Source organism: Desmodus rotundus, chromosome 13, assembly GCF_022682495.2.
Source record: "Desmodus rotundus isolate HL8 chromosome 13, HLdesRot8A.1, whole genome shotgun sequence".
Taxonomy (NCBI): domain Eukaryota; kingdom Metazoa; phylum Chordata; class Mammalia; order Chiroptera; family Phyllostomidae; genus Desmodus; species Desmodus rotundus.
The window spans coordinates 967,357-984,545 of NC_071399.1; the positions used below are offsets into that span (position 1 = coordinate 967,357).

Genomic DNA, 17,189 nt, shown 5'->3' on the forward strand with positions numbered 1-17,189 from the left:
TGTGTGTGTATATATATAATTTTAAATTATATTTTATTGATTATGCTGTTAAAGTTGTCACAATATTTTCCCTTTCCCCCCTCTACCCAGCACTCCCACTCCCTCAGGCAATCCCCCCACCATTGTTCATGTCTATGGGTCATGTGTGTAAGTTCTTGGGCTCCCCCATTTCCTATACTGTCCTTTACATCCCCATGGCTATGCTGTGACTACAGATTTGTACTTCTTCACGAATATGTAGATTTTTAAATAAAAACGAATTTAATTCAGGTCACAGCTCGGGAGAGTTTCAAATTCCTCTGTGGCTTAAAACGTGGGGCCGCATGGCAGCGTCACATGGGGGACGACCGCTCACTCGGAGGCATTTCGGAGGCCGTTCAGTGGTGCGTGGTTTTACCGATGACATGCAGAAACAGCCCCGCCTGTGTCAGACGGCACCGAGAGAGTCCAGCGGGAACTCCGAAAGGACTCACAGTGGGAATCGACGCTCGCCACCACGGGAACGGCACGGCCCCACGCAGGCACGATTACGCCGGGACAGAACAACGCGTCAAAACAATTCGGAACAGGGAGTTAATGTAGGATGCCAGAAACGAAAGGGAGAAAACAAGAAACAAATGAGAAACAGCTAATCGTGCCCCAAAGAGCAATTTAAATAAGTTGTCGGTGTGATTCTCAACCCCCCTTGCGGGCTGTGGAACCGAACACTTCATTACATGTTCTCCTCCTTGGAATTAATTATGAGATGGAGCTAGACCCCATGCACACTTTAGATAAATCAACCTAGTAAGTGTCACTTACGTTCCCAGTCAGTCATCCTAGTTCCGCCATGGGTGAGGGCTCCCCAGGACAGTTGTTACTCCGAGACCCAGCGGGCCTCCTCACACCGGCCCCGTCATCTTGTTTCAGGCTGAGAACGTGGATGCCGTTTTAAAGTGGAAAGATAAACCATCTGTTTTTAAACACCTTGCAAGCTAACTTCTCTTTCTATTGCTACGTGTTAATTTTTTGTTTCAAAACTGAAGTTAAAGGCTGATTTTTGTGCTTCACTCTCCCCTGTGCAAATAGGTGGGTAACTTTCAACTTAAAAAGAAAAACATATATGTTGAATAAGCTAAACACTCCTTGATCTTAAACACAATGATAATTATCCCCAACGGGCAAAGTTACCAACTCTTTTTTCTTCCCTGGCTCATGGACATTGTCTTAAATCGGTAATGGGTTTTCTTCCTAAAAAGAGCTGTTTGATTTCTCACTTCCGTTCTGCTGGGAAGGGCTCTGACACCAGCTGGCCTGGGCACTTCACGACCCCACTGGAGAATGAGGTTTTATCCCCTTGTTTTGTTTTGTTGGAAACACTGCCCAGTCCTCCGAACTTTCCTCAGACCTCGGACACGCCCAGCACCTCCGCAGTCTGGCTGGTGAGCGACTGTCCAGGACAAGCCAGCGTGGCCGACAGCCTCCACCTCCACTTACAGGCTCCGTTTCGCTCTCTCTTCATCTGCTTCTGTCTCTGCCTGTGTACTTTGCTGTTAGACGTGCTTACATCCTCCGAGGCAGCGAGGTGGGGGGATGCCCCAGCTAGGGGCTGGGCCAGATTCAAGGCCCCCGGGAAGGTCAGAGGGAACCTGTGGAGTTACAGGTGTGCCTGGCTCCTCCTTCCCGGTTCAAACACAGGACTTACCCCTGAACCGCTCTGCCCTACCAGGGGCCACCCTCGGTTACCCATCTTCACAGGGAGCTGCCCAGTGCTTCAGTCTCAGCTAGCACATCACCAGTGGACACCGCCACCCCTCGACAGCTGCCCCTCCTACGGCAGGGAGCCCGGCCCTGACTTTCGTCCTGTGAGCTCGGATGCCCCCCCTTGCCTCCCAGCTCACGATGCTCTTTTTACTCTTCTTTCCCTCCGAGTAGCCCACCCCAGACCAGAAATGTCTCTTCGATTTCCAAGCGAGGGTGTGTCTCAATCACTTTTTGAATTTCCAGTTGGAATTTGTACGCATTTTTTTGCTGTCAGGAGAGAAAACTCGCGGCCACGATTGAACGGGCCCCTGGGCACTGAGCGTGAGGTGCGGCCCTCACTGGGGCGTCCGCTTGTTCCACGTCAGATGAAATCGTGGGCCCGGGGCCCCTTATTCTCTGTCGGCAAAGCTGTCACGGTGTCCATTCTCATCTCAGCACGCATCGCCTCTCTGACACTGATTGTCAAAGGTGTCACATCAAGATTGAAACTGCAAACCCTTGATACTGCCTTTTTTTTTTTTTTCCCTAGAAAGTATCATTGTGTGTTTGCCAAGTAATTACTGTTGTGGAGGAAAACCCTCGCTCACTGCTGGTGGGAGTGGAAATGCACAGCCACCGTGGAAGACAGTCAGGAGACCCCTCAAAAAATTAACAGCAGAGTTACCGTATGACCCAGCGATGCTTCTTCTGGGTGTACACACCCCCCAAACTGAAAACATTTATTCTCAGAGAGATATGTATGCACTCCCAGTTCATTGCAGCGTCATTCGTGGAGGCCGAGACGTGGAGACAGCTGAAGTGGCCTTCGGGGAGTGGATACAGAAGACGTGGGCATCTACACAGGGGAAGGCCACGCAGCCACGGGAAGAGGTGCCACACTGCCGTTTGCGACAACATTCGTGGGCCTTGAGGATTTCACGCTAAGCGAAACAAGCCAGTCGGAGTTCAGAACCACGTGGCTTCACTCATAGGTGGGATGTAAAACTGAGAGTAATGGACGAAGAAACAGGGAAAACCAACCGGAAGGTACAGGCGCAGACCACGCCGTGCTAGTGACCAGAGGGGGGGGGAGGGGAGTAAAAGGTGAGCGGGTCAAGTGCATGACTGGGGAAGGAGACCTGACTTGGGGCCTTGGGGCGGTGGGCACCCAGCACCACATCCGGACGACGTGTCACAGAAGTGTGCCCTTGAAACCTCGGCAATCTCGTTGACCAACGCCACCAATCAATTTAGTAACAACTAAACACATAAAGTGAAACAATGAGGACTCCTAGACCATCCACGGCTGTGCGGTCCCCGGGTCCCTGGGGGCGGTGACAGGGGCTGTGTCTCAGCGTGGCTTCTGTGTCTCTCCCTCCCCTGGAATTCCCTGTGGGGCCCACGTGGGACAGCACTCTAACTAGGCAGCGAACCAGAGTCAACGTCCCCTTTCGTTGTGTGGGTTCTCACGAACCTTCTCTGGAGATACTGAAGTCTGATCGCCATGAAATGTTTGTGTTGTGAAACGCGCTTTCCACTTGTGGGTTCAGAGGCTTCTTCAGAGCAGTGTTAGGTCCACAGCTAGTTGAGGGGAGGGTACAGGATTCCCCGTACACCCCCCCCATGCACAGCCACCCCACCATCAATGTCACCTACCAGGTGGGACATGTGTCACAACTGACGAACCTGCGCCAACACGTCATTGTCACCCAGAGTCCACAGGGGACGTCAGGGTCACTCTGGGTGCTGTGCATCCTGTGGGTTTGGACAAATGCACGGGGACGGGTGTCCGTCATGACAGCATCTCACACAGCAGACTCACTGCCCCCAACCCTCCGGGCTCCCCTGTCCATCTGTCCCCCCACCCATGCCCACCCCGATCTGTCCCTGTCCCCTGTCTCGCCTTCTCCGGGATGTCACAGGGTGGGAATCACGCAGGGTGTGGCCTTGTCAGACTGGCTCTTTCACGTAATAATTTGCGCTGAAGTTTCCTCCACGTCTTTTCATGGCTGACACTCATTTCTTTTCAGCTGAACACTATCCCACCGTCTGGAAGGACCCCAGTGTCTCTGCCCGTCACTGACTAGAGACGTCTTGCTTGCTTCCGAGTTGTGGCCGTTCTGAGTAGAGCTGCCATAAGTGTCACGTGCAGGTTTTCACGAGAACATAAGCTTTAACTCATCAAACGTGTTTTCCTGAGTTCCCCCCCAACCCCGAACCGTGTAGGACTAGGTTTGGTCTGGCGTGAAACCTTCCAGCTCTCCCTAGCTGGCTGCCCATGCGCGCTCCCACCAGGGGCGAGACGCCCGCCCCTCTGCGCCCTCCCCGCGTTGGGTGCTCTGGATTCGGGCCATTCGAGCGGGTGTCTAGTGGCCCTGGTCCTGGTTGCATGTGTCATCTGTGAGCCCAGATTTCCCCTATCCCACACATACAAAGCTCACGCAGCCCATGGTGAGTCCCACATTTACTAGCGTTTTCTAACCTCTCTGGGCCATGAGAAGCCACCTGAGCTTGACCTTCATTAGGCAGGAGAGCATCGCTGTTGCCAAGGGCCTCACGAATGCGCAGGAGGTTTCAGAGCCATGGGCCGGGGTAAAGGGAATAACGTTTCGGTGAGACGGGCAGTGCTTGAAAAGTGCTCCGGGAAGAGGCGTGGGGACCACACGCCACAGTGGATCCCGCTTCCCCGTGGTGCTGTAACCGACAGTGGCCGTGGGGACCTGCCTCGGGGACTGGAGACACTACCACGTCGTGCCGATGATTTCAGTCTGGAGACTGGCAGAAGCTCCCACCCTGTGGACGATTCAGGTGGCAGCAGGTGTCCCCTGTGTCTTCAGAGTCTCTTCCGGCCATCTGTCCCCTAGTACCTGAGGTCAGCAGAAGCAAACACTGCTGCTCCATGTTCTCAGCTTCCTGTGGCCCATCGGATTCTAACATCTGCGTGGGGGGAGCACCTCAGGGGGAATAGGATGGGCGTGGGGCAGCACCAGGGTCCCTCACGGGACACTCGGCGTGTCCGTCCCCAGGCCCTCCACTGGAAAGCGGCTTCCCGTGGTGGCTGTGGTGCCCAGTCCTTGCACGCACGTCATTCTCAACTTCAGAATTCTTCCAACGCTGGTGGGACCATTCCCCTCTACAGATGCAGGCACATGGGTCAGAGCTTGAAAAATTCACCCCAATCAGACACCTTAATAACCTCAGAACGTCCGGCCTCCAGGAGCCCTCATGCTGAGGTGCCAATTCCGGTTAAAACAACAAGCTGTGTCCTCATTTCAGAAGCTGAAAGCAGCAAGTTGGCATTTAACTTACATTTGTAGAGAGTGGTCATGTGGCGTATTTCTGGCACCTCTGTCAATCATAAAAATAAATACTGTTTCCTTCCTACATTCTCTGTAGACTGCAAATTGTCTCAAAATATAAAGTGATATCAGTAAAGGTAAATATAAAGGGGCATTTCTTTCAAACAGGGAAAATGTCTAAAATATAATTTGTGTGTGAGTGGACCCTCCGAATCCCCCCGGGCGAGTCCAGGGGAGGGAGGCCCCGCCAGATGGCGAGCAGACTGTAAATTCTAACTGCTAACCACCCCGCACGTTAGCTGTGGCAAATACTGATACACTCCACGCACTCGGTGGTCTGCAGTGAACCCCTGCACCGGGCGTCACACATCAACCGCTCAGACCCAGCCCTGAGAGTGGCGACGGCCTCCAGGGGCCACCGAGAGTTGAACATCAGGTACAGCGCCTGATGGAAGGCGAGACCCCCGTTCGGAGGCGGGAGGAGGGCGTGGCGCACACACGTGGAACGCCGCTCAGCTGCAGAAAGACGAACTGCTGCCTTTGCAACAGCACGCGTGGACCTCGAGAGTATTGCGCTAAGCGAAATAAGTCAGACGCAGGTCCAGAACCACGTGATGTCACTCCGTGCGGGACGTAAAACTGGGAGCAACAACTGAACGAGCGGGAAAAACATCAAAACTCACAGACACAGGCAACAGCAGGGTGGTGACCGGAGGGGAGGGGTGGGGGGAAGGGGTCCAGGGGCCAAGTATACGGTGACCAAAGAGACCTGACTTTGGGTGGTGGGCACGCAGAGCAAAATGCAGGTGACGTACCTTAGCAACGCACATTTGAAACCTATATAATCTCATTAACCACTGTCAGCCCAACAAATTCAATTAAAAGAATTAAATCCAAAAAAATACACAAGGGCACTCCTGCCCTTTCAGAGAGCCCATCTCGGAAGGTGACGTAGCGTATGATTTCATTGGTTTACATTCTCGAGGTGACGAATGGGGGACCAGGAAGAAGACGAGGCGTCGCGGAGAGGCACAGCCGGGGCGGGTATGCGGGCGCCAGCAGTGGGCAGCACCGAGCGCCCCACTGGAGCCCACGGACCCCCGGGCACGACGTCCCTGCTGCTGGCAGCAGCTCGGGCCCCTGAGGGCCCCTGAGGTCCCGGCCCCACGTCCTCTGGTTTGTGACAATCCGCCACGTCTCCTGATGTCCCTATACGCCTCCGGAGGGCAGAATCACCCCTGTTTGAAAATCGCTGATTGAGAGGAGAGTAAGAATGAAAAATGATTCTTCATCTGGCCAGAGAGGTTGATAAAAAATTCTTCCCCAGACTTACCCCCTCCAGTGCATTACCGCCTGGTTGGCAGCACGAACATTCCAATGAAGTGCTGATTCCTGAACTATCTATTGTGAAAAGCGATTCAAATGTTTTTTAAACCAACCAGGTTTCCGGACACTGTTGAGGAGTGTTGCTAGAGATGATCACACCATGCTTCTCCTCTCCTGTCCCCCATGTCTCTCGATGTCCCCGAGGTGAAAGGGGACACAGAGTGTGTAGGAGAGGTAGCCGAACCCGTGGGGGCAGGCGGCGGCCACCTGTTTCTGGGGACACTTTCTCCAGTCTCCGACACTTGGGGAGCAGACGTCTCCCCAGGGACCTGTGGCCCCTCTCCCTTGCCGTACCCATGGCACCTCCATAGCATTTATCACAGAGCGATGGGTCAGCAACTGGAAAATACACACACTTTGAATTTCAAAATATGGTTAGTATCAGCTGATTGGTCAAATGTATCGGCGTCTTTGATTTCTGGGGCACAGCGGTTGCACCAGAGACAAAAAGATCTATTTGGTTTGGAGCCTTCAGGGACTGAAATGTGGGTGCGGGGTTATTCGAGACCCTCTCTTTCCCCAACCTGAAAACCGACAGAGAGGAAACGCCTCGGTCAAGGTAGTTCTGGGAAGAGTTCTCCACTTACACATAAGGAAACTGAGACTAGTTGAGGGCTCCTCACTACTTACGTGTTACAATTGTGCATTCGACTTACACTTATCTACAAACACGCTAAATAATGTGAGCCTTAGAGAACTGGGTGTCGGGCAGGAGTGTGACAAGGTGCTGTCACGCGGTGTGCTTCGGGCACCCCAAGTGTTCTCTCTCCTGACACGGGGCAGGGACGATGCTCACCTTAATAAGAGCTGTAACCTGGACACCTGCAGTAGAATGTCCTGATTTTAAAGCTAGACCACTTATTTCATTCCAGTGTTAGCTTGTGAAGCCCGGGCGGTACATTCCACTTGGATTTGGGTCTTCTCAGTTGAGCCAGTCTACCACAGCCAAGGGCTGTGCTTCTGAAGTGCAAAATGCCACGAGCCCGTATGTTAATGCCAGTTCTTTTTCGTGGTCTTAGGCACTACCGTAAGAATGCAAAATAAGTAGTTTTCACATTGCATGTGAGCTGTGCACTCAAAAGACCATCCAGTTGTACCAACCGAGCTCAAGAAAGCGGTCCTCACTCTTAACGTAGCCGGGCACCCGTGCTGCCGGCGAAGGTGAGAGGGACTGAAGCGTTGAGCGGGAACCCTCACAAGATATCACAGGTGTGGGTCAGAGAAGAAACAGGCCTGCGGGACCCAGGGCTGCACTGGATGCAGGGGGGCTTCAAGCTCAGAAAATTTCCCAGGATTCCCGAAACCTTGTGATGTGTTAGCAGAAGCAGGACAAGAACACGCCTCTTTCTGACTCTGTGAGTTGAGGAGCTCACTTCTTTCCCAAGCCATTCTGTGCTTAGAGGTACTAGTCCAGAGAGACCCAGCGCCTGACTCTTCCGACCCGTCCGGACAGACCCTCACTCACCCACTCACAGCGATCGGGGCCCGTGGGGCGCTTTGGCTTGTGCGGCATTTGTGCTGTAAACCCAGGTTTGCAGAAGGAAGGTGGTCTGTGGATGAGCGTTGTTGCGATCGAGTTACTAGTGGTGTCCTCCTTTCCGTACTTATTTTAGAATCACAGGGTTGCGAGATCTCTGCTCCTCCTCTGACCTCCCGCGTCCTCACGTGTCACCACCCGTAAAGGAGCCACCACACCCCCCTCCCTGGTGTTTCGTCCTCCACAGGCTCCCGTGAGGCCGTGGGTCCTGGGTGGCCACAGGTTCCATGCTGAGACATGCAGGTCGTCTATCATTGCCTTCTTCATCTTGGTCTCCAGCTCCGCAAGCACCTGTTTCCATGCCCTTCACTGTTCTCTTCCCTTCAAAGATTTGCTCTGCACCCTCAGGGGGGTGCACTGGGTCCCCTTTCCTCCTTTGCGTCATGTGCACTGGGAGGAAAGCCCTGGGGACACCCCTGATGGTGACCAGGAATGGATACATATTTCTGGCTGCATCCATTGGAAAAAAAATATTTGAAATGAGCACACGCTCTCTCTCGCTCTCTTGTGACTGCTCCGGCCGCGTGTCCTGAGTTTCCTGCCAGGAATCTGAGGGTTGCAGAGCCGGCGACGGTAGGAAGCACTGACATGGGTGGCCTTCTGCGCCTGCACAGGTTGCAGATCCCCCCTCTGGCCCGGGAGCATCCAGGGGACAGCAACGGAACTGCTCACACTGAGCCTGAGTACCCCCTTTCTGCCCGTCTCCTGGGAAGGCTTCTGTGGGTCACACTCTAAGAAATGATGCTCTTTGCCTGGCTCAGCTCCTTGGCCATCTGGCGGCCAGCCGGCACAGAGGTGGCTCCCGAGAGAAGGTGGTGACGAGGCAGGGAAATGGCTTCTCTGACTTTGGGGAGGACCGTGGGCCTCTGAGCCCCGCCGAGTCCCTGAAGGAAGAAGGAGAGTCCGTGATGGAAAGGACAATGACTCCCCATCAGACGTCGGCCGCACTGCTTCTTTCTATAAGTCTGAATAAAGTTGGCTCTAAGGTCCAGTGACTAGTCTGTATCGGCATGAAGCCTTCCTGTAATGAGACAGGGACCTTCCGGGTTGAGTTCCTCACGCCTCCTCTGCCCCCTCGGGGTGTGGCCTCCGCAGGCGTGACCTCACTTTGGTGGGGTTGTCGGCTGAAATCTCCCTGAAGGCTCTCAGCCCCCCACCCCCCGCTGTGCTCATACCTGGTGACCACGCCCGGTGTCATCCTCCCCACCTGAGTGTGCTGGGGTGGCCGGTAGCCTGACCAGGTGACTTCATAGGGTGGAGTGGGTGCGAGAGTCATTCTGTTGAGGGCCCTGGGCTCCTTGGCCTCACTGGAGCCCAGACAGAGATCCTCTGCTGGCCAGGGCATAGCGGGAGACGGTCACACGGCTAGCCCCCTACGGTGCCCTCACGGTGCTAAGAGTGACCCTGGCCAACAGCCAGCAAGACAAGAGGGGCCTCGGTCCTGCAATCCCAAGGCCCTGGACTGCGTGGCTTGGCCAGCACCTCCGGCTCAGATGTGTGTGTGACCCTCAGCAGAGAACCAGCCTCGCCAGCTGGGACTTCAGACCCACAGAGGCTGTGAGGTGGTACTGGATGGGCTGGAAGCATCACTCACACACTCACACACACACACCAGTGCAGACGAATCCTGGTTCTTGAGTTCTGTGCGAGAGTCCAGGGCTGAGTCCCCTCTCTGTGGGTTGGTCACAAGGGAGGCAGAACTTACCTGTCCTGAAGGTGTTGGGGGCCTGTGGGGAGATACCTGCTCCCCCTCCCCACTCTCGTCTGTCTCTCCCTCTCTCCACTCCCAGCCCCGGTTACAGAGCCAAGAAAATGCCCTTCATCCCGGGAAGGCAGACGGTTTCTCTCTGTTTGCAGAGATTTTGGAGGTGTCCTGCACCTCTGTCCCATGAGCCTGCCCTGGGTGACTGTGGAGAAGCAAGACTCCCGCTCAGGAGACAGGTCACTGGTGGGCTGAGTGGTTTTGGCCAGCGGCTTCCCCTTTGATGAGCCGGGGCCACCCCATTTCCTCCACAGAACAAGCCTCCAGGGCCGCCATGAGCCAGGCTCATAGTAGAAACTCAATAATTGCTTAGGTCTCCTTCCTGCTTGGCAGGAGTGGAAACTAATGGGAAGTGTGATCTGTCGCTGCCACCTAGCGGTGGTGTCCAGAAATGCAGCCCCTGAGTCCCAGAAGGAGGTGGCCACTCTGGGAGTGTGTCCCATCGGGGTGGCCTTGCGGGCTGAGGCCCCTGGGCCCAGGGGCACCCACTGATTCTCACAGGTTACCTTCCCCTTCGGCATCTAGAAGGTGGGCCCGGGAAGTGTTCGGAAATCACAGAGCCCTGTGAGGACTGCGCGGGACCAGGCGGGGGAGCGCTGACTCCATAGAGCTGCGAGTTCCGCCTTCCGAGGGGCCGATTCGCAGTCTTACATTGGACTGCACACCGGTCGAGTGGAGAAGACCTGCCCTTCGATCAGAAGAGCTCCTCCGTGGGGTGACCCTCCTCCTGCTCTCTGACCTGCGCCGCCGGCCAGAGCCACGTGGACGTGGAGTCCCCTGTCTGCCCGAGCCCCTCCCCCAACTTCCCGGACAGGCGGCGGGATGGATGGCTCACTGCGGACACAAGCTGCACTTCGCCGTGAAGACCAGCGCTCATGCTAAAGAGGGCCTGTCTGTACGTGGGCACCCAGCGGCCCTCCTCACTCTCCGCGGTCCTTCTGCACCTCGTTACCAGCGGACCCTGCTGGTTTACAGGTAGAGAGTGGGTGCAGGGAAGCTTTCAGATTTTCCCCGTCTGCTCGTTCAGCCCGGTGCGGTGCCTGGGGGTTTGCATTTTATCATCACCTAGGTCACGCCCACCTATCCGATGGTCCCTGAGGAAGGGGGTGAACCCCAAGAGGCCTCGGCAGGGCCTGCGGACCAGCCTGACAAGGTCGGTGGTGAAGAATGGTGGCCTTTTGTGCCATTTCTCTGGACTCAGGTGACCTGGGACGCCAGAGGGTGTTGTTGTCACAATGGAAATGGCTAATCAGGGTCTTTATGCGGGAATCCGAGTTGCCTGTTCACCATGCATCGTGAGTACAAAACATGTAGGTGCCCAGCTCCAGCTCAGTGACGCCAGGGATACCGCTTCCCTGCAAAGCACAGCCCTCACACTGGTGATGGGGCCGACGGCTTTAAATAGCGATTGGAACCCCAAAGAGAGTGAAGCTGCATTGAGAAAAATATAAACAAACAAACAAAATCCCCAAAAGCAGAAAACAAAAAAAATAGTTGCATTGGCGAAAAGGCTGAGAAAACCAGTTACTTAGCAGCAGAATTTATGGTCCAGAAAAAGCAAAGTCACAGAGTTGGTGAAACCTTTCTGATTAGCAGGGAAGATGCAGTGAGGGGGGCACGAGAATTCCAGGACAAGAGGCAGCGTGAGGGACCACGGGGCTCGCCCCCCCCCCCCGGGTGCCCATCACCATAACGGTGACTAGGCGCGTGGCCCTGAAGGGGGTTTCTATAGTCAGCCAAACCACAGCCTCTCCAGCAAGCTCTCAGCCAGCAGGTCTCGGTACCCGCGTGAAGGGCGGTGACACTCAACAAGCTTCTCCAGTAAACAGGTGCTTTCACAAGCAACGGCCAGACGGGTGGGTGGTTTGTGTCCACCCCCAGAAGCCAAAGGTCTGCCCCGGAGAAACTGTGCTGGCGTCTACACTGACGAAGGACTTGCCGCCCTGGTTGAAGGAAGTGCCGACGGCACACGAGATGGTAGAGGAAATGATTTACGATTATGGATGCGTGATCTGGATTTAAATAAGGTTCGGGAACGGTGGAAAGTAACAACCAAACTCCCGGAGGACCGTCTGGATCCATGGCTCTCCCCGTGGGATGCACATCTGCTCCAGGTCCGCACACGAGAGCGTTCACGTTCTAAAGCTCGGCCGGACGCTGGCATTCACAAGATCCCACCCTCCGCTCACTACAGAGGGGTCTGGGCACCTTCCAGGGACCCTCAGAGACGGACGATGTCAGCAGCTGGCCCTCCGCCACTCTACTCAGCTTCCCTGCCCGGAGGCGCACACACAGGCCAGGCTTCGGCAGCTGAGGACTCTCGTGAATTCCGAGTTTACCTCCCTGCTGCCTTGCTCTCGGATATCCACTCCCGTTGTGCCTACAGCTAAGCACATTGCCTCACCCCATTGAACCTGGTTCCTGAGGTCCTACTCCTGGTTCAAGGCCAGGGTTTCCAAACCACTGTTCAAACCTGGAACAGTGTGGAGAATCAGGGAAGGGTGTCATTAGTGATTGAGCAAGGACGGCAGCTGTCCCCAGGCCCCCTCCTGGCCCTGACGGCTTCCCCAGCACCCAAAGCCAGTCCTGACCCCGCTCTCCTCTGCGTTGAGGGCCCTGCAGCCGGAGCCACGTGGGACATGAGGTCAAAGTCGGAGCAGGAACTGCCTTCCTGTCCCTCCACTCCCCCACCTCCCCACACTGGGTGGACACCACATCCTACTGACTCTGCTGCCAAGACACCAGGGACCTTTGTCCTTTGCCAGGCCTGCCACGCTGCTGGGTTTCAGGCCTGTCAATTGTCTTGTCTAGAGTTCCGTCTCCACCCCTCCCAGCCTCCTGGAAACCCAGCCACACGCTTTTCCTTCCTCTCAGCGTGGGGTGCAGGCAAGAAGGTTCCATTTTCAGGACCTCTGTGTTTATCTCGTCCTGGGTCCCCCAGAGCAGGGCCCTGCTGAGAGCCCCTGCACGGGGACTGAGAGACAGGGAAGAAGACAAGGCCTGCCTGGGGTGTGATTGTGCAGTGGCCCCCAGTGGCCCTTGCCTCCGTCCTGCTGGACACCCCACCTGGACATACCGCCTAGACACCTGCTGGACACCCCACCTGGACACCCCACCTGGACACCTGCTGGACACCCCCAGGCTCGCACAGGAGGGGAGAGTCACACAGGCTTCTCTGTGGCTGAAGGTGCTGGGGACCCCCTGCCTGCGTCACCCTGACAAAGGGGACCCCTGAAGGCCGCCAAGTTGTGGGGGACAGAGGTGAGACTGCAGAAGCAGCTCGGGGAGGTGCTGGGCCGCAGGAACAGGCTGGGAGGGCGGAGGGCGGGACGCGCCCCTGGCCTCCCTTGGCCCTCACGTCACCTCTGCTTTCACACCGAGCTTCCTCGGGACACACTCACGGGATCTCCACATGACCACAAATACAAATGCGTTAACTTTTCCCCTTCAGTTACAGCAATGAATTCCTTCAGCAGTATTTTCTTAAAAACAAAACAAAACAAAAATACAGCATCTAAGAGAGGAGATGTTGAACTTTCTCAGCACCAGAAAAGCACCTGTGAGTAGCGAGAGGAAGGGTGCTAAGGAAATTCATTGCGGTGACCATTCCACAGCACGGACAGGCGCGTTATCGAATTGCTGCGCTGCACACCTTGAAAGAACACAGTGCGACAGGTCCAGGACATCGCGGTGAGACCGCAAGGAAAGGACAGACGCAGCCTCACTCTGGAGGAGGCAGCCCCAGGAGAGTGCTCGCGTAGCCCGAATTCTAGAGGGGCGGGGCAACCCTCAGGGCGTGCAGGCGCCACCCATGCAGCACCCACCACCTCATTCACACGCTGCGCCGCTGAGACGGCCACCCCCGCACCCTTACCTTGTCGGGATCGGCGGCCGTGATGACCCACACGCAGTGCGCGTTGTCCTCGTACTGTACCGGGTAGTTCGGGGAGGTGATCACGCCGCTGGGCCCGCGCAGGTTGGAGCCGCACGTCCGCGCTGCAAAGACAACGAGGAGAGTGGTTTTCTACCGCGTCCGCCTGAGCAGGGAGGGCAGATACACATGCGGACCCGTTAGCCCTCCGTGGTGGACAGCGGGCTCTGGGCTCGGGACCCTGGGTTGTGCCCCAACGGGGAACAGAAACTCTTTGTCCTGACACCTCTGCCGAGGTGTGACCGCCTGCAGGGGACCTGACGGGGCGCCGAGGACAGTGTCACCTCGGTGTGCCCCTGTCACACCCGCTCTGATGCAGACACAGTGCGTGCATGCGTGTGGCTCTGGGATGTGAGGGGCAGAGTGGAAGCGCCGTGTGGCGGGACTCAGGAGCCCCGGTCAGCACAACCACACCGACTGTGACCTTGGTAAGCACGCCCCGCCCACAGCTCCGCCCCCTCCACTTTCCCTGAGCTGCGGGGACAGGCGACCTCCCAGGCCTCCCTCCGACTTTGGAGTCTCTTCTGCAATGGACTGTACCGACTTCTCTACAGCACAGAGCAGTCGGAGCTTCAAGTACACGTGAGACTTTAAAGAAAGAAAATAGACACAGACTCTGGAGGGAAAAAACACCTTAACATCAAAGACCAAGCAAATCGGGAGGGACAGAGCCCAAGGTTCTGACTAGCTTTGGAATGTATCTCACCTGACCTCCTCCTTAAGGAAGAGGGTCCTTTTCCTTCAAATCAATGACAGTTTTTAGAAATCCAATGTCAGCCTGAAGCCCAGTTTTAACATGAAAACTTAACTTAGTTTGAGGAGATGAGAAACGCATTTCCCAGGTAAGACCTGACATATGAGAAGGTGAGACGCTCTGGATCCTTGTCCTGAGACGCCGCGTCAGCAAACCCAGGAAGCTGTCCCCCAGGGGAGGTGTCATCCTTGTCATGTCCCTCCCCCTCTCCTTGCCGGCTGAGCGCCCACTGCTGGTCAAGGGCGGTCCTGCGAGGCTCAGCTGCAAGGCCAAGCTGACCTTACCTGCCCTCCAGGGACGTGCCGGGGGCGCTGGGGCCTGGGGCAACTGTGTGGTGGAGCCAGCACTGCCGGCTGCCCCGACGAAAGGATGTTTCTCTGCCCCGTTTATAGCGACTCACAAATGATACAAATTAGGCCATTTCCGCGTGACACTTCTAAATACTCCCTTGTAATTATTAACTCTCAGATCCACCCTCGGGTGAGCTGTGAATTCCCGGCCTCTGGGGCCTCATCCGCCCTCACTGACCTGCTGTCCTCGGCACCGGTGCAGCCCCCACCGCTGCTGACCTATGGGAACAGGAGAGTCCCGAGATGACCCGAGACCACCCTGCTGTTGCTGGACACCTGCCCGCTACGAACACGATGAGCCGCAAACGAGCCCACCGCACACAGGCTAACAGACACTCGGACACGCGAGGTTTAAATTGCTGGCATTCACTTTCCCAACGAGCGTTTCCTAAATAAAGATGGACCGAAGCTGCTCTGGTTCTCAGAGCTCGGCGGGTGCTGCGTCGCTGACAAGGTCGTTCAGCGAAGTGCACACAGCCCTGGGCTCGCCCGACATTCAGGGCTCCCTCGCTAATGGGTCTGTTTTTAGAGACGTCCCCGAGAGGGTCCTGAACCTCGGGTGTAACGGTTTCCGAAAGCGCTGGGGTGTCAGCGGCATTCATTAGAAAATCTTAGAAGAAAAGTTTCCATCGGTGCGACTGGAGTTACAATACTTTCATATTCACACTTCATTACGTTTCAAACGGGACGGCTGACATGAGGCACAATATAGTTTTACTCAGAAGGTACCCGCTGGCTTAATTTTGAATTGATGTTGTCGAAGCGCCGTTCTAAGTTACCGCCAACTGAGGAGAGCGTGCAGTCCGGACCGAGGCAGCTGCATTTCCGGTGACACTCTGCTCCTGCGGTCATTGGCCAGCTGCTGCCCCGCTGGGACCCCGGCAGATCTGATGCCCTTCCCATGACCCGTGTGCCCCGGTGGTGGGCTCTGCTGCGTGACCTCCCGGGGGTCGGACTGAGGTCGGCTCCCAGCTCTTCCTGAGATCCCTCTCACCCGAGGCTCGGGGACCTGTGACTTCCAGCGGGGTGACTGTTAGTAAATCCGTCACAGCCAGCCAGCAGGCTTGCCACATTATATGCACACACAATACTGCGCTTCACATAAAGTTACGAATCTAGTCCCTTCTGAGATATTTTAACATCATCAAAATAATTCTTAAAAGTTTTTCTTTCTTCTTCTTTTTAAAGAGTTTATTTATTTATTTCAAGAGAGAGGGAAACACAGAAAAAAAAAGAGGGAGGGAAGCATCAATGTGTGGTTGCCTCTCACGCGCCCCCCTGCTGGGGACCTGATCCACAACCCAGGCATGTGCCCTGACTGGGAGTCCAACCAGTGACTCTTTGGTTCGAAGGCTGGCGCTTAATCCACTGAGCTACACTAGCCAGGGCTCTTTTTTCTTATGAATATATCTCTGCCTTTACAATACATTTTTCTAATACATTACACATTTTAACTCTTGTTACCAGCACCATTAATCGAGCTGTTGAAGTAACCAGCTGAAAGCAGATGTGTGAAAACGTTCAGGAAAGTGATGTTTCCCTGATTCGCGTGCTGGGCTGGTCTCAGCAATTAGAGCAACTCTGGCACTTGGTAATCTCCCGCATAAATATGTGTAGTTTTGCAATGGGCGCAACGACCTTACGTAATGTGGTCTAGTGACACGCGTTGGATTTAAACCTTCACAGAACCTCTTGAAACCTTTAGCTGCTGCCTCACCCCCTCTTCGTCCTTCTGAATCGCCCCACGCTGCTTTGTCCTCTGCCAGCAGGGCACCGATTACCGCCCAGTAGGGACTACCTTCTGGTATCAAGGCGTTCCTACTGCCCACCGATAGTCCTCCGGGTTTCCACTGGCTACCACTCGCACTTCAATCACGCGTGTGTGATCTCTGTCGAGTAGCGATGTCCCCTGAGTTACGGTCATTCCTCCCAGTTAGTCTCCGATCCACAAGCGGTTTCAGCCCAGAAGGCTCATTACCGTCAGCAGCTCCTGCAGCTCAGCCTGTCGCCTGGGGTTCCTTTCCAGGCGGAGCTTCGGGGACAGGGATGGTTAGATCAAACCGCCCCTCCCCTGAGTGTGCGGAGAAGAGGGAGCATCTGGGCCGCAGCACGTCCTCTGCCGCACCCGACAGCGTCTGCCTCCATCGGCTTCAAACAGCGGCAGGTTAGAGTTTCATGTCCACTCCACGGTGGATGGCTTCGAAATTCAACGTTCGGGAAGAAGAAGAGCCCGAGGAGAACGCAGAGCAGCGTGCGCGAGGAGAGATGAACCAAGACCCCGGTCCGCTGCAACGCATGTGGTGAGGTCCATGGACCAAAGCTGGGGGAGGGACCGGGGTGGGTGGGGGCTCTGTCCTAAGACTGGGTTCGGGACTCTGGGAGGGAGAAGCTGCTCTGAGACAGGAAGAAAGAGTGGGTAGAGAGGGACTCGGGGCAATCCTTCTAGAC

At 55.6% G+C, this 17,189-nt stretch overlaps 1 protein-coding gene across 1 annotated transcript in view; it reads right to left on the reverse strand.

The window, feature by feature from the left end:
• The window catches only part of CSMD1 (CUB and Sushi multiple domains 1), a 1,050,215-nt gene that overhangs the window by 209,698 nt on the left and 823,328 nt on the right, over nucleotides 1-17,189 (reverse strand). Inside the window, exon 10 of the mRNA XM_053916503.2 lies at nucleotides 13,581-13,702. Coding sequence (XP_053772478.1) covers nucleotides 13,581-13,702 — 122 coding nt within the window. The remainder of the gene's footprint in view (nucleotides 1-13,580; nucleotides 13,703-17,189) is intronic.